General features: G+C 42.0%; 1 protein-coding gene across 1 annotated transcript in view; it reads left to right on the forward strand.

Annotated features, from left to right (window-relative positions):
• Positions 1–22,968, forward strand: part of LOC144771782 (NACHT, LRR and PYD domains-containing protein 1 homolog) — a 344,518-nt gene that overhangs the window by 104,069 nt on the left and 217,481 nt on the right. Inside the window, exon 4 of the mRNA XM_078656071.1 lies at positions 1,182–1,316. Coding sequence (XP_078512197.1) covers positions 1,182–1,316 — 135 coding nt within the window. The remainder of the gene's footprint in view (positions 1–1,181; positions 1,317–22,968) is intronic.

Consider the following 22,968-nt stretch of genomic DNA (forward strand, 5'->3'; position numbering starts at 1 on the left):
GTGATTGTTTTTAAACATAAACTGAGAAGCATTGCTGCCCCGCCCTAATGACAATGATATTAGTGAATTAAGTCTGTTGTCATGTGTACGCTATATGTGGCCAAGATTCTTATTGTAGCTGGAGCAACACTATATTCTAATACATCAAACGGATGTATGACATTACAACGCATGCTTTTACATCGCATGCCTTTACAACGCAGTTTTTACAATGCAAACCTTTACAACGCATAGCGCTTTGGGGTGCTGGATAGTGAATAGTTTAATTTACTATTCCAACTCCAGTCCCGGCGTGGACACTAGGGAAGGTGTTGGATAGTAAATTAAACGTATTCCCTATCCTAGAGCGCCCCCCAGCGCAATGCGTTGTAATGGTTTGCGTTGTAAAAGTTGCGTCGTAAAGGCACTCCGTGGTAAAAGTTGCGTTGTAAAGGATGTTTCCCACATCGAACACCAGAGAGGTTTTTGTACAGAGCACATACTGGACGCATACATCTGAAAGTGCTCCGATATGTGTTCTTGAACAAAAATGGCTCTTAGTGAACTACATTTTTGAGTAGGATCACACAGTTTGTTCATCCAGGGAAGCCATGATTAATCTACTATTTTCACGTTTCATACTGTGTAATTCAGCCAGTAGATAGGTATTTCTTTGTGACATCAACAGTTAATGCTTTGTTCTTAATTCTTGGAGGATAACATCAGACGTTGGAAACAGGTAGAATCCACATTTAATTTTTACATATTGCGACCCTTGCCCAAGGACATAAGAGCACTTCACAACAAACACAGACAAGTTACACTTTCTTCATCACAGGGAGGTTTGCTGAGAATCATAGGATGCTAAGCAGAGGCCAGGATATAAGCCTGGCTCCCCATGTTATATGATTGGCATCTGTAGCTACCAGGCCACATTACATCCGGTGAAAGCTCTGCTCGTTGTGGGCTTGATTTTCAAAGAGGACTTCGAATTGAGCCAGAGCCAGGCCAACGGCTCAAGCCGGGCTTGAGCTTTTAGTGACTCACCACTGCTAAATATTAACTGTCAGTGTTTGGTGGCAGACTGTGTAGATTATTTCCCACAGATTTCCGAACTCATGTGTAGCCAATAAGCAAATATTTTGTCATTGGGTTATACAACAAAATGCGATCTACTAACATTTAATTATCTGCCTTTTCAGATGTAACAGAAGAGCCTAATGCAAGCAACACATGGTATATTCTTCTGGTCTGTATTCTATTACTGCTAGTAGCAGTAGTTATTTTTGCAGGAAGAAATAAGGGAAAGAAGGGAGAGAAGCCTAAAACTGAAGGAGGTAAAGTACTGTTGAATGGAATATGTGTGCTTTTGATTACACTGCAATCAGACTTTTGCGTCAATTTAGATGCTATTAAAATTGTAGTCTTTAAAGTCCCAGCAGAACCAGGGAAAGAAAGTGGCCAAAAACGTTCATGTCCTCGGGTCTTTCATCAGAGCCCAACATCATAGTCATATCAACAATTGATTAAGCTAAGTCCCTCTATTTGGGCCTCCCCAAATTTCTCACATGTAGGATCCTGGGGCCATATTATCAAGAAAGGGAGGTACATTATCGCCGCTTTTATCGGCAGGGAACTGCAGCTAAAGCGGCGATAATGGGCTTGATAATATACCCTTTTGAATTCCCATAGAAGCCCGGGTTAACACCATAACCTGGGCTTCTATGGGAATTCACAAGCGCATATTATCAAGCTCATTATTGCCTCTTTAGCGGCAGTTTGCTGCCGATAAAAGCGGCGATAATGTATCGCCCTTTCTTGATGATAATATGGCCCTCAGTAATTCAAAACCAGGCTGCCCGGTTGATATATCATCTGCCCAAACACTGTCATATCTCTCAGGTGACTGAGGACCTCCACTGGTTGCAAGTTGTACAGAGAAGGATGTTCAAAGTATACTGTACTGTCTTTAAGGCCTTGCATATGAACAGTCCCGCTTTTGTTAAATCTCGAGTTATTAAATTTTGCCCTACCAGAGAACTGAGATCCAGTCACCTACACTACCTTGTTATCCCTTCATAAAAAAAAAAGAACAGAGGGTGTAGGTTGTCTGTCATTGCCCCACGAGCATGGAATTCATTGCCATTGGAACTTAGGACAACCACTAACTATGCTATATTTAGACAGCTACTTAAGACCTGGCTTCTTAAACAGGCCTTCCAAACACTGCGGATGGATGTCGAATCAGCTACTAAGCGCCAAGAGACCATTTGGTGAACATACGCTCTAGAAATACACAATAACATAACATAACATCTGGGGCGATGGTAGCCCCAGTGGTCTTGCAAACAAAACATCCATTGCAGAGGAGCAAAAATAGTACCAAAATGCAGCAAATGAGGAATAACAGCAGCGGGAAGCCTCTGAACATACAGGAAAAATTGAATGAATAAAAGCTGGTATTACTCCAAAGATTTTCTGAAAAGAAATGACTAAGCCAGAACCAAGAACTTTAAAAAAGTGAGCAAGGCCAGCAGAATTCAATGCAGTAAAAATACAATTAACTAATTAACTGAAATGTGACGGAAGGTTAGTGTTTAACAGCGACTGTATTTCACTGGATGTCTTTGCAACTTGTAATTAAAAGGTTTTTCAAACAGGTGTTAGTGCTACATCTGTTTGAAAAATAGTGCTTTGTGTTTGCTTAGCTTGTTGAAATCTACATTCAAAGTTGGAATAGAAGGCCACAATGAGCTATCCATACCCCCTTGAGTGGGAGGGAAAAGTATGTTGTTACAGCAGGTCACTATCTGGAAACCGATAAAATGTATGGGATCCCAGCTTTCATTCCGCAACAATCCTGATCTCTTAACATTAAATAACTTCCATTTGAAAGGACTGTAATTAAAAGGCAGTATTGCAGGGACTGGTATTCATTTTAGATAACAGGAAAATTCGCTACCAACACATTGCAAGTGTAGTTTATGGTTATGTGTCTATCAACGAGTGAATGTACTTTAGAAGAGTCTCTTTCCTTTCCGGTAAGGAAGACCTCTTTTTTTTGTGGTTTTTTTAGTCCTCATCTATCTTTAAATATGAATTCGGTTCAAGGATGGGAATTGTTCGCTCATCACAGATAGCCGGGATTATTCCAAGGGAGCTTCCGGTCGCTCCTTACGGAGAGATGAAATGTCCTAGGACTCCGGGAGGGCTGCCAATCGGCTTTGTTGTGAAAAGACCAATCCCGATCCTGACTTCTTGGGAGGTTCTTGCGCCACTAGTATCCCCAATCCTTAGGGTTATTTTATAGCGTATTTTTGTAATCATTGGACAGAGCAAAAAAATAAAACAACCGAAAAGAACCGTGCCCTCACCCCAACCCAAGGATCGTGTGTGAGAAACATGTGTATCAAAAACTCAGTGTACTAATTTACCTTAACTGATATTAGAACTCTAACTGTGAAACTCCGACCTAAATCCCAGATTTCCTCTCCACCCAATTATCCCAAATTTCCCAAATGACAGTTTTCTTACGCTTAGTGCCAGCTTGGTCCAATTTTGCTACCCTTTGGATGGAATGTATCCATTCGTCTTCCATCGGGGGGGCAGGCTAAAATCCATTTAATGTACAATTCTCTTCGTGCCAAGAGAATCAGAGTGAAAAACAATGCTCTATGTTTTTTAGTTAAAACCCCCCCAGTTAAAACCTTTGGTAAGATCCCAAATATTATAGCCATCACTTATTTCAAAACACATAATATTTGAAATAGTTTTACCTATTTTCTTTCAGAACTGGAAAATTTCCGGGCAGCTCCAAAACATATGTACTTCGTTTGCTTTTCCTTCTCCACATTTTGGACACTTATTGATTTCTTGCCTCCCCATTTTCGATAATTTCTGAGGTGTCCAGTAGGCTTTATGTACTGTGAAGAGGTGATTTTTTTTTAACGGTGCAGCATTTACATATGACCATAAAAACGACATAGATACTTGCCCAATTGTATCGAGGTCTTCGTCCGGCATGTCCCTTTTCCAAATCTCGTAACAATCAACCTGCGTATCCTCTCCATTTTGGGCTAATAGCCAGTTCCACTCTGCTACTTCTTTTGCTCTTGTTTTATAACTGCAAATTTTGGAAGCCAGTCCCGAATTGCCTTGTACCTCTTTGCCCATTGCTCTTGCCCAGCTACTCAGCTGATAGTATTTGAACTTTGACACAGAGTCCTCACATACCGCCGAGAAATGGGGCCAGGAGATCAGTTTTGCTTCCGAAATCAATTGACCCCAGGTTGTAATACCACTTAACCGGAGTGGGATTGCAAGAGCTTCTTTCAAGCATAAAGGTGTTCCAGGGGAGTCCCAGACGGGGGCTGCCTCGTTATAGTATGGAATTTTTAGCAGACATCTAACATGGTACCATAGCTTTGTGGCAGAGACGAGTATCTTGAGTTTGACCTTTTTGAAATATTTTGGATGCCCAAATTTTAATAAGAAACACCCTGCTTGTTGGGAAAATTCTGCTGTTAGGGCCTCATAGAGAGGAGAGAAAAAAGTGCTTTCCAATAATAATTGTCTAAAAAATTTTAAGTGGAAAGCGCAAAAATAAAGAAATAGGTCAGGGGTTGCTATACCACCGTAAGCTTTTTTCTTCCTAAGTTTTCTTAGGGAGATGCTAGGTTTTTTATTTCCCCAAATAAAACTTGAAAAGAGGCCCTGCACCTTTTTGAACCATGCTTTTGGAAAGTCCAGGGAATAGAGTTAAACAGGAAGGTATACTTTGGCAAAATCGACATTTTCAACACATTTGATTTGCCTAATAGAGAAAGTTTGAGTCCACCCCAAGATTGTAGCTGTGATCCAACTTTTTTTGTGACTTTTTCAAAATTAACTGCTGGAATTTTTTCGATATTGTGAACTATTTGGATACCCAGATATCTTATTTTTTTTTTGTGAACGTACTCCTGTAATTGATATTCCACTTCATTAATTCGTTTTTTTGTTGATTAATGCTATACCCAGAAACCTTGCCAAAGTTCTCTAAATTGGACCATATCTCTGGAAGAGACCTTTCTAGATAGCTGGTAAAAATTATAAGGTCGTCTGCATAAAGCCCGATTTTTTTAACCCAGCCATTACAACTGAAAGGGATGATGTTTTGGCACTCTCTCAGAATACAAGCTAGAGGCTCAAAATAAATGTTGAAAAGTAGAGGTGACAGGGGACACCCCTGTCTTGTACCCCTACCTATTTGAATTGACCTAGTTAATTTCCCATTAATTCGAATTTTGGCCATGGAGTTCTTATACATGGCTTTAATGTATAAGGCTACTCATTACTCTATTCAACCTTTTAGTGATTATCTGGGAGATGATCTTATTATCACAATTTAAAAGTGAGATAGGTCTATAGGACTCACAAAGTCTAGGTTTTTTTCTTGGTTTTATTAAAATTGTTATTGTGGCCTCATCCCGAGTAGCCGGAGGGTTTAGGCCTTCAAGGAAACAGGAATTGAAAAGCTGAAGGAGGAAGGGGGCCAATTCGTCCTTTAGACTAATGTATACTTCATTAGGTATTGAATCTGGACCGGCTGCTTTTCCCCTTGTTAGAGAGCTGATCGATTGAATTAACTCTTCTTTTGATATGGGGAGGTTTAATTGTTCTTTTACATCTCTGTGTAGGGAAGGAAGAGATATACCTGACAGAAATTCCTCCATCCTAGCTTCTTCCAGCAGGAACTCATCTGTGTATAAACTCTGAAAGAATTAGGTGAAGGCCTCTTCTATTTCAGAATCATCTGAGATGTTGTTGCCAGTGCTCAGGCATCGGAGGTCCTTAATCCAATTTCTTGTTTGGTCTGTTTTGGTTTTCCACGTCAAAAGTTTACTACAACCCTCACCATACTCATGATGTGACAATTTGCTGGCGTCCCACTTTTTTTTCTTTCGAATTTCTAAGTTGTCCGTGAGTTTATGTTTTGCACGATCTAGTTTTCTGAGAAGAATAGTGTTCCCTTGATCTTGTTCTAGTTGTTCCTGCAACAACTGAATTTCCGCTTCCAATTTATGTGTTTCCTCTTTCACCTTTTTAGCCTGGGAGAACAATATAGCTATTAAGGATCCTCTTAAGAAAGCTTTGTAAATGTCCCAAATAATTAGGGGGGATGCTGAATTTACATTGTTTTCAAAAAATTCCTTTGTCTCACCCTTCAACTTCTCAATTACTTCCTCATCTTGTAATAGTGCTTGATTAATTGTCCATCTCCTCGGGGGAGAGCTTGCTCCCATTTCCTGTTCTAAAATAACTGCCTAGTGGTCGGAGAGGTGTTCCGGGACATGTCTAACAAAATTAACATTTCTACTTAAAGAGATATTAGTCAAGAAGAAATCAATTCTGGAGCGATGTCCACACTTTTTATTAAAAAAGGTGAACTTGTCCCCAAATGTCTTATGGGCCTTGAACTTCTCTCTCCAAATATCTACTAGCCCAATGTCTGACATGAATTGTCTCAGGGCCATTCTCATTTTTTGAGTGATGTGGCCTGCTCTGACTGTGGAATCTTCCTTTGGGTCTAGGACCATGTTAAAATCTCCCCCCATTATAATGTGATCATTCACATTTACCAGATGGTGAAGTATTGTATAAAGGGTAGTTGGGTCATCTATATTTGGCCCATAGTGACTTACAAAGGTTGTCCACATATCGTCTATCTTTATTCTGGCGATGACCCACCTCCCCCAAGGGTCAACCCAGCATTCCCCTAACATTGCCTGGGCTGATTTTTTAATTAAGATGGCCACTCCTTTTACTGTACAAGATTGTGTTGTACAGACACAATGTTCAATCCACTTTTGTTGTTTTACAACCCCCTTCCATTCCTCTTTAAGTAAGTGTGATTCTTGGACCAGGAAGACATTACACTCTGACAACTTTAAGCATTCTAATATTCTATTCCTTCTAGAAAGAACCCTTAACCCGTTGACATTCCAAGACATGGTTCGTATTTTGTTTATCTTTCCCTTACTCATAAGGGCAGACCTTGGACCTACTGAAGACCCTGCCATCATTTATAGTTTACCCGCAGGCCTTCAATGCCAACAAACCACCCTTGACTAAAAAAGAATAAATGAGGACAATTTTTTTTCCCCACTTGCTCCCCCACCCTGTGCATAGTATTTTTGCTTTTTCCATTTTATGTGAAGCCCCACCACCCTCCCCTGGGGAACCCTCCCTTATTTCTAATAGAGGTGAGATTGTGTACCTCTAGTTTTCTATTATTTAGGCTCTCTCTTGGTCTGGCACGACACATATACACCTTAGTCTATTCACTTGGCTGTGCGCCTAATTTTCTCAATTAGAGTGTTTGCCTCTTCGGGGTCCCTGAAATTAAACATTTTATTGTTCCACATAACTTTGAGGGAAGCAGGAAACCGTTCCTGCATCGATTTTCCTAACTCCCACTGTTTATCTTGAGTTATGTGGGAGATATCTGACCTTATGCGAACGACCAATCGGCTCTCTTGTACACCCCTGCTTTTAGACCTGCTGCCAGGATTTTCTCTTTAAGAACATATGTCTTAAAATTCACTAATATCCTTTTTGGATTTTTTCCCCTGGTTTTTTAAAGTAAGGGTCCCGATGAATTCTTTGTATGTCATCGTCCAGGAATTGCTTCTTTATGTCTGGGTGTAGATTAAGTACAAAAGTTCTAGTATCCCCGCACTCCTTATCCTCAGGAATATTCAGGAGCCTGATGTTATTTCTCCGTGCGTTATTCTCCAAACTCTCCATCTTTTACAGCATTATTTTATCACCTTTCTTAATTATTTAGATATCTCGTGTATTTTCGTCAACTTGCTTTTTAAGTTCTTCTACGGCTGATTCCACTGCCCCTACTCTTTCAGATATCTCATTCATTTTAGTCTCTAGAGAGTCGCAAGCCATTTGTATTTTCATTTCGTTACTCTCTGAAATTGCGAATTTATCCCTTACTTCTTTTAAGAGAGTTGTTAGCAAATCCTCAGTAGCGGACTTTGCGCCCACACCGCTCGTTGATATTGGTTCCCCCGCCTGTTACCGAGTCAACTACTTCTGTTAAAACTACTGCCGTTAAATTTCCTTGTAGGGAAATTGATTCTGCACTTTCCCTGCTAATGACTGGCGTCGATATTTCATTAGATTGAGACTCCATATTATCATCTTCGCCAGGAGGGGGAAGTATACTACTAGCTCCCTCATCAATTAGAGGAGCCTCATCAATTAAAGGAGCCTGGGGATCGTACCTGTTCTTTAGTCCTTTAGGCGCTATAGACTCCATTGAAGTATAGGTTGTAGGAAGTATATCTTGGACTTTGAAATATGATCTAAGTGAAGGTGTGACACGGGAACTTCCTAAACTCGCCTTCGACTGTTTCTTCTGTTTTTTGCTTGTAGGAGTCTTTCCCGGGGGAGCCTTTTTATTCTGCGATGTTGTAGATGTGGCCGAATTTTGCATGGGTTTTAAAGTCTTGGTTCGGGATGTTCTTAATGCTTTAGATGTTAACACCAATTCTCTGTTGTCCGTCTCGGGGGGCGATTGGGATAGGCCCCAGATATCCCTACTTCTGAGGGTGTATCTATTCGGCTTGTTAAGCCCAGCTCCTAGTCCCTCCTGACTCTCCTCCTCTGAACCACCTCGCTCTATATTCAATTTTGGACCCCAGTCTCGCCACTTCTTCCTTACTATGGTCATCTGTAGAGTCCAAGCATTGAAGACTGTTTTCTTAAGGTCCAGCAAGTCGTTTCCCTCCCCTCCAATTCCTTGACCTTCTTTACTTTGAGTATGTTTAGTTATGTTTATTTTTTGTTTAAACCCCGGGGTGAGTGGCTCTGTTGAGTTTGTGTGGGTAATTCTCTTGAGCTTGAATCCCAACGTAGGAAGGTAAAGGCAATCACCCGACTACCATCACGCCTAAATCCTATCCCCGTGGCTACACGTCTCCTGCATGAGATCCTTTCTGCTGCTTCCAGCCAGCACCCCCCCGCAGAGTTGTTTCCCCCTGACCGCTACCTCTATTTTAGGAATAAGGGGCTGAGTTTGTAAAACCCAGCACTACCCACCAATCATGCGAGGGACCCAAAAGAGCTTCTAACAAGCCAAGACCATATTAAATTGAGAGATCAGCAGTCAGCAGTGTCGTTAGGAAGTCAAAGAATTCAGCAAGTTTCCTGCTAATTAAAGCTCTCTCAGTAGTGTTTTAACCCAGCTCTTAATTACAAAAAAAAAGGGGGCGAAAACTTTTTCCCAAAAACAAGCTGCCTAGCATTGAGTGAATGGGAACCTACCCGACTCACTTCGACAATGCTATGACCCGCCCTGGTGCTCCAGATCAACACTTGAGCAAGCCGGCTTCTCCGGAGGTGTAGCGCGATCTCTCCCGGCTACCAGAGGGGAAAATACTCCGTCGCCAAGTCCACTAGCAGGCAGCCCCGCTTCCAGCTCCAAACGCCAAGCTCTCAGCGCTAGGAGCGGGACGCCGCACAAGCTTCATCCGCAACCCTGCTTCAAGGCACCGCAATCGACACGGGCGCACACAGACCGAAGGAAAACCCTCAAAGGCACGAAACCATCCAGATAAGGTAAACACAGCCCATTAATTTTCCATTGTGTTTACCCCGCCGAAGGAAGACCTCTTTGTTGGCACAGTCATAATGATATGAAAATGGAAGTGATCATAATTCATGAATGAAGCTGCCTCCTAGGGGTTCATATCGACCAACAAAGGAATGTGCCATGCAAGCTGAACTGGAATATTGAAATCGGCAATGAGATTACACTGTGTATTAACCAGACAGTTGAAGGTGTTTCTGTGAATGTAAATGGGACATGTTCTAACTTCTCTAAATGTAACATTGTGTACGTGGCATCTTTCTTAGCCATGAGTTGCTGTTTACTCGTCAATTGAAAGGAAGGAATAGTTGGCTGGAATTAAGATAACAACAAGAGAGGCAGCCATTCTTAAGAGTTTGACGTGTCCATCTAAACTGCATGATAGATCTAAGCTGACTTTTCCCATGGTACAATGTAGACATTTTACTTTGCATGATAACAATTACAAATGACAGAATGTTATTCAAACTGGAAGCATAAGAAGACAGTGTTTGAATACTATTATCAACCACAGCAATCACTTTATCCAAATCATCTTAACCAATTTGTCTTAAACCTGTGGAAGCTTTCATTTGGGACAATTTCCAAATGTCATTATATGTAGCATAAGTAAATCTTCTTGAACATGGAGACCCAGGACCGAAGAGGAAGTCTGATAAGTCCATGTCTTCGGATAGGAGAGAAAGATGTTGTTTTACTACAGACAGTGTGGAATGTTCCAGCCATTGTTGACACAATTTATCCACCGAATAGGTGGTAACAAAATCTGAATGTTGTGAGTGGGAATATTGGGGGTTAGGTCTGCTTGCCTAAGACCCCAGTGTGGAATTCAAAAAACGAGCATGACAGCCATTTTGTCAACTGGCCACAGTAACCACCCAGGTGGACCCGCAAGTGTGGAATTAAACTTACCATCCTGCAACATACTACTGAGCTGTTCTTTAGTGTAATTTGTTAAGTGTTGCCAATTGTCAAAATGGGCCATCGAGGGAATATTTGGTACATTCATGTCTTTAATTGTTGCCAATCATAGACATGTAGCCTGTTGGAAGGTGCAATTTAGTAAAATCATTTGTGTTGGAATTAAACAGCCTTGGAACAAGGTTCCCATCCCCTGAACTTGCCAAGGGCTGGTACCTCAAATGGACTTCATGTCAATTGTGTCTTTCCAACAATCATAGCCTTTCACATCTAATTGGATGACAAATGAATTTGAATGTATTAGCTTAGTTTGTGTAAGCATATGTATTTCTCTGGTAGTGTAGGGACTCATTTGAAATAATATGATGTTGGGTCTGATGTATCGTTTCCAGAAATACATGTGTATTTGTTTTGGATCACCCTTGTGGAGGAATGGGGCAATGTTCCCATTGTGTGTAATCAAGAATAGTGTGTTTAACACTATCTCAGTGTAAATAGTGATGTCCATAATGATGGTAACAGAACATTTCACCATAATTAGCAGAATTGAAGTAAAGATCCTATGATTTGAAAACAGTGTAGTATTCCAGCTCGTAGAGTATTTTTTTTTTTTTAGTCCTCATTCACGCCCTTGGTGGCTAAACAGTAGTGCATGGAGATAGGCGTACTGTCACAGATAAACTGGTAGGGGCACTGAATAATGCGAGGTGGGTCGCCCCTCAGTACATTTATTATACTCCACAGCACCACACTAGAACAACCAACGGAGTAGTATGCTGCAGTCAAAGAGGTATACAACCTTTACAACGCAACTTTTACCACGCAGTGCCTTTACGACGCAACTTTTACTACGCAAACCATTACAACGCATTGCGCTGGGGGGCGCTCTAAGATAGGGAATAGGTTTAATGTACTATCCAACACCTTCCCTACTATCCACGGGGACTGGAGTTGGAATAGTAAATTAAACTATTCACTATCCGGCACCCAAAAGCACTATGCGTTGTAAAGGTATTCGTTGTAAATACCGCGTTGTAAAGGCATGCGATGTAAAAGCATGCGTTGTAATGTCATGCATCCAGTCAAATACCCAATCTTGTAGTAAGTCGCCCTATTGGGTATACAAACATTAAAAAGAAAGAATGCCAAACAGCGTAACCATTGGACTTTTGGGGGGGGGGGAAACATGGTCAAGTACTCAACTGTAACCAGTTTAATAAAAACCAGAAGTTTCTCTTATCTGGATTGCCCGATCTTAATAGGTCAATTTTTGATGTTTGTAGCACTGAAGTGCGCCAGTCCAGCAAGGTGGGAGGTAACGGGTCTTTCCATTTCCTTCAAATCTCTCTTCTGGCTAACAAAATACCATAAAAGAGTACGTTCTTGGCCAGACCCTGAAACTCTGGTGCGACCCCAAAAATTATAAGAGCGGGGCATAGCAGGACTTGGGAGTCTAAGGCAGTATTGAGTGTGAGGCAAACGCGTTCCAAAAAGGCAATAACAGAGGGCAATCAAAGAACATATGCAGGTCAGAAGCCGCCGTCAGACCACATTTAGGGCATGCCACTGCTGAGTTGTTTGGAAATTTCGAAAGTCTCTCTGGCGAATAATAGGCCCTATGTAGGGTAAAAAGGTGGTTTTGGCGTAACCAAGAAGGTTTCACTATATTCCACATGTTCTTAAAAGACTCAAACCACAAGTTCTCCACATTTTGGTTGGTAATATGTGTGGCCCATAGTATGTCCGGCAGATGGAACTCACTCTCAACCTCCTCCAATAGTAGATTATACCAAAATGAAACCTCTTTCTTAGTTGGAGGCTTATCTATTAAGAGGGAGACCATGTTGCTATCACCCCCTAACAAAAATCTGCCCTTAGCAGAAACCTGTGAGTGTGCCCAGCTTCGTATTTGCAGGTATTTAAACCTGGAGAGTCCTGACCCTATTTTAGAGAATAACACCTCCCACGGGAGTAAGCTACCCTCCACAAAAAGGTCGCCCCACACCTCCAGTCCTGCCTCTCTTAGTGGTACTGCGAGACTATCAAGGAGCCAACTCGGAGACCCGGGTGAATTCCACAGTGGAGATCTACTAGAAAAATAATCAATTTTTATGGAACGCCTGAGTTTCACCCATGTTTTAGATATAAATTGCAATACCTTCAAATTTTTTTTTTTTAAACTTGGGGTCGTCAAACTTAAACAAAAACACATGCTCAGCTATTTTTTCCCCTCTAAGCAGTGCTGCAAACATATACCCACAAGCGGAGTTAATGGGTGATTTTAGCAACATCCTAGAATGGGAAAATTGAAAAGCCCACGCGTATAGCTGTATATCAGGAGCCGCCAAACCACCCTTTTCTCTACGACGCCTAAGTTTCTTCCAGGCTATTCTAGGAATGTGGTCATTCCAAATAAAAGAACTTATATCACTTTGAAGTTTGGCTATCATAGAAGGTTCGAAAAAAGAGGGATGGTATTAAACAAAAACGAAGCTTTGGGAAGGATGGACATTTTTATTAAATTGGCTCTACCCAATAAGGATAGGGGAAGCGAAGACCATGATTTCATCAGCCTACGACACTCCTAGGCAACAAACGAAAAGTTTGATGGAACTATTTTGTTTATATCATTTCATATATTTAGGCCCAAATAGCGTAAAACAGAACTCAGCTGAGCCCCTGCCACCGGCTCAGGGTCGTTCCAGACCATAATATCCGTCCTCGAGGCATTGATTTCGTACCCAGACACGTTGCCGAAGTCCTGAGCCAGAGCAATTACAGCTGGAAGGGCCGAGCGGAGTTCAGAGGAGAAAACAAGGACATCATCCGCATACAGGGCTACCTTCTTCTCCCATCCCTCAAAAATAAAGGGCTTGATGTTACAATCGTCCCGTAGCCGTTGAGCAAAAGACTCAATATATAGGTCGAATAGGAGGGGAGAGAGAGGGCAGCCCTGGCGGGTACCCAGCGTGATGTTAAATGGGTTAGTTAATTCTCCATTGACAAGTAAAGAGGCAGACGGATTCTGATACAAAAGTCTCACTGCACGCCTAAATTTCTCGCCGATGTTAAATTTCCCCAGGACCTCCGACCCTATCGAAGGCCTTGGTGACGTCTAGGGTGAGAACAGCCAGGGGGAGTGATTTTACAGAAGCCATGTCGATGGCTCCTATGAGATCATAAGTCAGCTCATAGAGCTGGCAACCCCTTACGAACCCCTTTTGGTCTACGTGCAAGATACTTAAAGCAACTGCCCCCAACCTGTTCGCCAACACTGACGCAAAGATTTTATAGTCAGCGTTTAAGATAGAAATTGGTCTATAAGACCCACAGCAGGTTGCCGATTGTCCTGGTTTCAGTATCAATGTTATTGAGGCACTGTTCCAAGAAGTGGGAGGAGGCATTCCATCTTGAAGGATATCATTAAACAGCTCAGTCAAAAAAGGGAGGATTTTTAGTTCAAAGCCTTGTAAATTTCCGACGGCATGCCATCTGGGCCAGAAGCCCTACCCTTTTTACTACTGATAATTGCCAGTCTAACTTCTTCCTGGGAGATAGGATCTTTCAAAACAGCACGTTGTTCTAATGACAGTGCAGGAAGAGAAACTCCCGCCAACCAATCTTCAACTTGTTTGATTTCAATATTTTTGTCCTCACGGTACATTTCACAGAAAAATTCCCGGAGAGCCCCCCTGATATCTGCATCGGTAGAGTATGTCATATCGCCAGAGATAATTGAATAGATATTATTTCTAACCTGCTCAGTCTTTGTCTTCCAGGCTAGCAACTTTCCAGCCCCCTCACCATACTCGAAATGGGCCAATTTACTTACTTCCCATCTCTCTAAGACCCGAGCGTTCAAAACTGAGCCCAACTCCCCTTTTAGCGTAACTACTTTATTTTGCCAAACCTGTACTGTGGTCGCAGGGGCATCCGGGTGCATGGCTATTTCTGTCTGCACTCTGGCCATTTCCATTTCCAGGGAAGTCACAGCTTCTCTATAGATCTTATTCTTATATGTAGCTTTATTTGTTATAAAGCCCCTTAAGAAGGCCTTTAGTAAATCCCATACGCCCCCAGGGGAAGCTGTTCCACAAAAAGTGCTGCACCTCCACATTAAGAGCATTAATAACATCCAACGAGGAGAGCAATGAACGATCAAATGACCAGTTTCTCAGACGACTCTTAGGAAACCCCTCCAGTTCTAAATAAATAGCCGCATGGTCTGATAAATGAAAGGGGAGGTGAGAAACTGATTTCACCAAATTAACTAAAGGTTGACTAATCAAAATAAAATCGATTCTTGACTGATGGTGGTATCTGTAGTTGCGGAATGTAACACCTCTTTGTTGCCCATGCAATGATCTCCAGATATCGTTATACCCTAACTGCTTCATACTATCCTGCAGAAAAGACCTAGTTTTAGATAAAGACCTGGCTCTGTTAGAAGGAGACTTATCCAATAGAGGATCCAAAACTATGTTAAAATCTCCTGCAAGAATAACCGGCTCAGGAAATAGATACAGGTGAGAAAAAAGGGTCTTCAAAGCTGACGGGTCGTCCTGATTTGGACCATAGTATCCTATGATAGTAATTGGGGACCCTGCTATGATCACTGATGCAATTGCCCATCTACCGCCAGGGTCAACCAATTTAGACACCAACCTCGCTTTTATTGATTTTTTAAAAATTATTGCCACACCTCTAATGTGTACAGATTGGGACGTCATTATACATAGATCAATCCACCTATTTTTTTAACCAACAAAAGCATTTTAAGATTCAGCAAGATGAGTCTCCTGGAGTACTATAATCTGCGCATCTGAGTCGCGAAGATACTGCATTATAATATTTTTTCTAGGATTAATACGCAATCCATTAGTATTCAAGGAGAGAATAGCTAATTTACTCATTGAAATAAAGATCCCACACCAAGACTTTTACCATCAACAGCAACACTATAATATCTGTAGCGACACTGCAGAATTTATAAGGGCAAGCCCACCAGTATACATACCACCAGAATGAAGAAAGAACAATCGTATATTCATCAAACAGCAGCAACAAACTCAAAGCTAAACTAGAGCGAAAATGAGGACGTTTTTTATGTTTTTTCCCTAACCCCCCCACCCACCCTGTGAGCTCGTAGAGTATTAAGTTTACAGTTTCAACATCCCAGTCATCAGAATGGTGCAATTGCATCTCGCATAGAAACCATAAATGCATATGGTATTTGCAGAATCTCTGTAGGTCCGAATATATTGAAGGGAACTTTATCCCAAACAATTCCATCAGTTACTTGAACAGCTGAAATGTTCATGATGGACAAGTCTATTTTTAGTTTATGTGAAGATGAGTAAGGTGTCAATACCTCATCGACCAGTTCTGTAGCCAAGCATTCTGGTAGATAATGTCCACTAACCAGCAAGAAACAAACCCATTGCAAATCTAATCCCGGAATAAAAAAAGCAAGGGAGGTGTTGTCCAAACATATATCCAAGATGGCACCAGATAAGTGTGTTTCAGCTATGAAATGAAAACACAGTTCCATGCAGGAGGAGTGTCTAAAACAGAAGAATCATCAAAAGAATCCAAAGAAAAATCATCTTAACCCACATAATACCCAGAAGCAGTTCAATAAAAAACTGGTGCCTCTGGGGACTTGAAAAATCTAGAAGAGGTGGATTTAAAAAAGGCGGATCTGCATAAACGAAATCAGCTGCAGAAGATGCAATAGTAAGAACAGTACTCACTTCAGTTGTGTTGCTGGTATTTGTAGGGAATGCAGTAATTAACTGTAGTGCATTCTCTGCTCCCACCCTCAGCTGGAGAGAAACCTCTTCGGTGGTGCTCACTAGCTGTAGAGGAATTTCTCATATGGTAGCAAGAGGAGTTAGGGAACTACCAAGGACTCCTCGTGGCCTACTGTTGAGAATCAGCCACATGATGTAACCTGATGTGATCAATAGAGACAAAACGATTGTCCTTAGAACCAGGAAGCATTGGTAAGATTAGAGTTCTTAAACCTTCAATGCCAAGGACTGGAACAGGTGCTCGGTATGATGGGCCAAACTACTTCATTACTGCAACCTTCTCCCATGAGATCCCCAACTTTTGGAGTACAGCCGGAAAGTTCTGGTTTCTCCTTTATTTCTGCAAAGACAGACATCTTCAAATGCTCATTGGATTGAGTGTCACTGAAGTTTTGTTGATACTGTAAGTTAGCACAATTATCATTTACGTCAAAGGGCGAGGCTTCTGCCACAATGTCTGGACCGTCAAGGTCGGGAAGATACAAGTTGGTGCCATAAAAGGACCCAGTATGGGGTCCAGCCACGCAGAGATCTTTAAGGGGGATTGTTAAGGGCTCACTGCACCCCATATGGGTGGTGGATTCAACTACACCCCGTGCCTAATACTCTAGCTGTTAAGAACTGCTTTAAGTCATGGTTCATCCTCTTCCATAGCATAATTGTCCTTGGGTCGGTATGGAGCAATATAATACACCTGTACACCCAGGGAAGCCATAGCGTGCCTATACGCTTTAGAAGCAAAAGGCAGGCTTCAGTCCCAGTGAAATGTACTGCGTGCATGTGCCCCGATAAAGACTTGAATAACTTTAATAACTGTGCGAGCATCAGCTGAATGCTGTGTCCAAACCCAAAGGAACCTGGAGCAAGAATCAACTGCAACTAAGATAAATTTAAATGCAGTATCTGAAATCAGTGGACCACAGTGGTCCAAATAAATACAGCCAAAAGGCTTGTTGGAAATTAAGAGGTGTGTCTGTTGTGGACGAGCCAGAGTGGAAGCTTTAATCTGTTGACAAATGTCTCAACATAGGACATATTCATATAAGCCATGCCACCAATAATGTTGCTGTAGCAGCGAAATTGTGACTGCCATACCTGCATGTGCAGAAGCAATGCCTTCATTTGCAGCTATCACTAAAGCGAATGTGCGGACTTGGTTCATAATCAAATGATTGCCAACTCCTGTAATAGTTACAAAAGGAACATTTTTTTCACTTAAGTAGTAAGTATATTTAGTTGAAAAGTCCTTAGGCAAAGGGGTGCTGTCTCTAATGGCATTGACGGCAGCCAAGATATCAGAATCTATTCTCGTTTTAAAATGAGTAACTGCAGCAATAGTAGCAATTGCAACTGGAGATTTGGTTGCTTCATCAGCCAGACAATTCCCTACAATGTGTGCTCCCACACGCTGATGGCTCAAAGTATGAATAACATGAGGCTGTGGCAAACTATCTTTACGGTCTGCCACTTTAAACCAAGGCATGTTATGTTTGATTTAGCTGCCTTTAGATTCTTTGAATCCATTCTGCTGCCAATAATGTAAATAATCATTAAAGGATTGTACACAGTAATACGCATCACACACTATAAGTGTGGGAAATTCAAGATGTGTATGTTCTAGTGCAAGAGCAAAGCTCCGAGTTATTTGTGGTTGGAAGTTCCCGTCAACATAACACCTACAACGGTGGCACAGGTCACAGAATATTGCTGTTTAGAACCTACGGCAGGCTGGGCTGGGCTGAACCATCAGTGTAAGCAATATATTTATACTGTTCAAGAGGTAAGACAGAGGTGGGCATAGGGTAAACATTCTCATACTGAAGAAATTCATATGTCTGTAAGACGGGTGAAAGACAATGTCCACATCAACAGCTGTTAAGGATGTTGCTCATTGTATTCTTCAAGGATGGAGTGATTTGCATTAGGAACATTAGCTTTTGTGACAGCCTCTTAGGCTGGTACAGGAGTAACGACAATGATGTGTTTCCCTTATGGCAGAGGTTGCTAAAAGGGCCATCTGCACCACAGTTAGTATTTTTCAGTAGAAATGCCATCAGCACTGTTTCACCTTCATTAAAAGTGATATAGGTAAATCCAATTGCTCCCAGTAAAACCCAGATGATTAGGGTAGTGGTATTTACACGTGTATGTAAGTGATGTCCTGCAAGCAAGTCCGATTGTAAAGATCTGAGTGTGTGTGTGTGTTCTGATTAGGGGTGGGCGGAAGTTGCGTAAGGAACTTACGCGGAGAGGCACGGAGATTAAACAAATCTCCGTGCCTCTCTGCATATTTCTGCTACACGACGCCCGCTCGCTGCCCGCCCGCCTCCCGCCCCCAATATTGAATGACTTTAAGCCTAAAATAAGATTTAAATAAGAACTTAGCTTATCGCGGGGTCATCTTCCTTGCCCAGCTGGCCGTCTTCTTGGAACTGCGCATGCGCGGGAGCCCGCGCTTGCGCATTCCTGGTGAGGAATGCGCATCTGCAGGCTCCCGCGCATGCGCAGTTCCAAGAAGACGGCCAGCTGGACAAGGAAGAGGACCCTGCGATAAGCTAAGTTCTTATTTAAATCTTATTTTAGGCTTAAAGTCATTTAATATTGTGGGCGGGAGGCGGGCGGCCAACTTCCGTTCTGCCCCCGAGTGTGCGGAGATTTGCCTAGTTTCTCCTCCTTCATTGCGAAAGGCGGAAGGGGTAAATCTCCGCACATTCCATGGGCGGAACGGAGATGTCCGCCCACCCCTAGTTCTGATGTCCAATGTGAATTGGAAAAATCAAGGTGAATTAATTCTTAAAGTACTTTAATGCATTGTGACTAATCAGGAATTTATGTTCTGTCAAAATTAAGGAATACTAATGAGGATTGTAGTTTCTTTAAAGTATTTGGAGGGTGCAATTGTGCACACTTCTCCAAAGAATGAAGGGAAAGACTCTTACCCTCATGTGTAAGTTCATATCCTAAGAAAAGGACACTTAGAAATGTGATATAAACTCCCTTGTGGGACAGCAATCTCCTCAGAGAGGTTGGCATTCTGAAGGGTTTTTGGCCATTGGGACTACTTGGGATGGACCACCTAAATGATATTTGGAGAGTATAAACAATGGTGGAGTTTGCAGACTTACAGGTAGAATACCAGATGCCTGAATCGGAACGCTTCCGATATTTGCAATTGAAACATGCATTGCTAACCCACATTCCGGTGGGTGAACAACTACCTCAATAAACGCCGCTTGAAGATAGGGTTTTACTAGATGCAACACAAGATAAGGCCATCTCCCTGATATATAAAAATAATGAATAGCACCGAGACACCCTACGAGCACTACGAGAAACATGGGAGACTAAGGTAGGCATAGGGAAGGATGACATTTGGACAGAGGCACTCCATAGTCCCCGGGAGGTGGCCATAAGGGCACGGTTTCGCCTTATACAACTTCCTATTCTACACAGATCATATACCTTGAGGGCGCTGCTACACAGAATGGGTCATATTGATAATACACATTGCACGAGGGGCTGTGGGGAGGCTGGCACTTTCTTTCATGCACTGAGGACCTTCCTTCGAATTCAGCACTACTGAAGGGGAATCGTGTGAGTCATGTCCGAAGTGGTGGGTCAAGAGGTTGATCTGGAAGCCCAATAGCATATACTATGTGTAACAATGGAGGACTCATGGCTGAAATACACTTGAATATGGTTAATGGTGGCGGATATAGTGGCAAAAAGAAATATTGCAAGGACATCGGGTGCAGTCAACCTCCCGGGGTTGCACAGTGGAAGATGGACCTTGACTGGTACTGTGCAGCAGAAAGAAATTGTGTATCAAGGACGTGGATGCCTGAGGAAGTGGGTCAAGATATGGGGTCAGAGGGTGGGCTACAGAGGGACCTGAAATGTTTATATGACGGATGATACTATGAAGGGGAGGGTTGTATGGAGTCACAAAATTGCAATGGAATGTTGTGGCGATGGAATCTACGCTGTATGGTAATGGCCATATTGATCATGAGCAATGTACCTGATGCCCTCTCCGACACTTGCCAAATGATTCTGTACATCAAAGTGTGTTGTCAAGTATCTGTTTAATAAAAAGTTATAAAAAAAAGAAAGGCGTATATGAGATTTCTTTAAGGTGAACTTATAGCCACTTGATGTGAATCCTAAAATTATGTGATCCACTCTGGCCAAGTGGGTGTTTAACTCAACGTCTGTGAGGGAGATATGATCTACGTTGGATAATGCGTCCGGGTCTATATCATGTAGTATTGACACTATACAGGCAGCAAAAAGTCCTGGACTGTTCTTATATCCCATTGCTAGATGGGTAAAGCGACGCAGAAAGCCAAGGGCTGAGAAGGCTGTCCAATCTCTGCCTTCAGGCGCTAGATTTTGGCTGAAAAAAACATTTGATACATCTTAGGATGTTTTACATTTTTTATGGACTCTGGGGCACATGCATCAATATTGCATTTTGCGATTCCTTAATTGCGAAAAATAAGGAATCGCAATTAAGGAATTGCAAACTGCAGTGCATGAAGACATCACTAAAAAAATAGCGATTTATTAAAATTCCTTAATTGCGATTCTCTAATTGAGAATCGCAATTAAGGAATACCTCCCCATCCATTCCTATGGGCCTAGAGGCCCATAGGAATGAATGGAAAGACATTCTTAATTTGCAATTCACCATTAGAAATTCGCAAATTAAGAATGCAATTTCAAGGGTGCAGGGGTGTCCAAAGGACACCCTGTTGCACCCCTGAAATCTGCTTAGAAGTACATTTTGCACACTCACATGCCCCAAGGGCATGTGTGTGTGTAAAATGGAACTTTGAAAAATGCACTTTAGTGCATTTTTCAACGTTTTCGCAAATTACCATGAAGGTCAACTTCATGGTAATTTGCTCCCCCATGAAGTTGACCTTCATGGTAATTTGCGAAAACTTTGAAAAATGCACGAAAGTGCATTTTTCAAAGTTCCATTTTACACTCACACATGCCCTTGGGGCATGTGAGTCTGCAAAATGTACTTCTAAGTAGATTTCAGGGGTGCAACAGGGTGTCCTTAAATGCAATCGCAATTTAAGGAATCGCAATTTTGCGATTTCTTAAATTCCGAAAATTACAAAAATGTTAATGCATCCCAAAAATGGGAATTGCATTCGCAAACGGCCGAATTTTGCGATTCGCATCATTTGCGAATGCAATTTCATTGATGCATGTGCCCCTCTATTATTAATCAATACCATACTGAGTGTATGTTGTATAGCAAAAGTTTGCGAATGGCTATTTAATGCCTGTAGTCTAAGACTATGTGAAATTAATGATCCGGTTTTAAAACAGGAAAAAGGGGATTATTCATCAGAGAGATATAGGGTTCAATTATTCCCTGGTACTCCATTTGGGGGAGTATTTCACTAACATGTGCCTTAGCATCTCATTTAATAGGGTATTGTGGATGCACTTGCAGGCTGGACCATATGGGTATGATATGATAAGGAGAGTCCTTATCCCAGCTGACATGATTACGGGTTATAGATGGGGCTTGTGCAAGAGCCCCTTCTGCTGCATAAGTTTGTTTGACTTCATGAGGGACAAGAGTAGAAAATGAAGGTAGTTTTACATCCTCACCCTGGGGGGAATGTCTGAACAAAGAGTGGGGGCCAATCGACCTCAGCTAGGAGGACGTCGTAAGACAAAGTTACATTTTCACAGAATATTACTTTAATGGTGCGCTGTATGTCACCCTCAATTTGTATATCCATATCATATACCCTTTCTGCAATGTCTATATGCCTATCTGGGGTTTCAACTGTAAAGTAGTTATCAGTTGCTCTCGCTGCCAGAAACTCCTGGAGATTCTGGTGCACTATAGTGTCTGGTGTAGTGTTGTTGAGGAGAGTAACTGCCCCACACCTGTTCAGGAGGAGGGCTCTCAGTGTATGTGGCATATTTTATGGTTATAGCCACAACTTTCTTTTTCTGAAACAGGGCTTCATATTGAGGAGGATTTTCCTCCTTTTTTATCTTTATGTCAGACGAACGTTGTGTCTCCCTCTGCAGTTTGATAATGCATCCCTATTCAAATAGGGTATGTCCCCCAGGCAACAGGCTTATACAGCCTGATTCATCAATCTCCCGTTTTGCGAGCCCCTAATAGCGAATCATAAGGAATCGCTATTAAGGACTTGCAAAACGGGATTCATGTAGGAATTGCTAAATAAATAGCGATTCCTACACAATCCTTATTTGCGAGTAGCAAATTGCTAATCGCAAATAAGGAATAACTCCCCATTCATTCCTATGGGCCAAAAGGCCCATAGGAATGAATGGGGAGTATTCCTTATTTGCGATTAGCAATTAGCTAATCGCAAATAAGATAGCGATTTAAAGGGTGCCAGGGGTGTCCAAAGGACACCCTGTAGCACCCCTGAAATGCAAATTGAAACAGGTGTTGCGCACACACATGTCCAAAGGACATGTGTGTGTGTGCAACATGCAACTTAGAAAAATGCTTTTAAAAGCATTTTTCTAAGTTTTCGCTATTTACCACGAGGTTTGACCTCGCGGTAAATAGCGGGCCGAAATTGCGAATTCGCAATTTTT

The sequence above is a fragment of the Lissotriton helveticus genome, chromosome 1_1 (assembly GCF_964261635.1).
Source record: "Lissotriton helveticus chromosome 1_1, aLisHel1.1, whole genome shotgun sequence".
Classification (NCBI taxonomy): domain Eukaryota; kingdom Metazoa; phylum Chordata; class Amphibia; order Caudata; family Salamandridae; genus Lissotriton; species Lissotriton helveticus.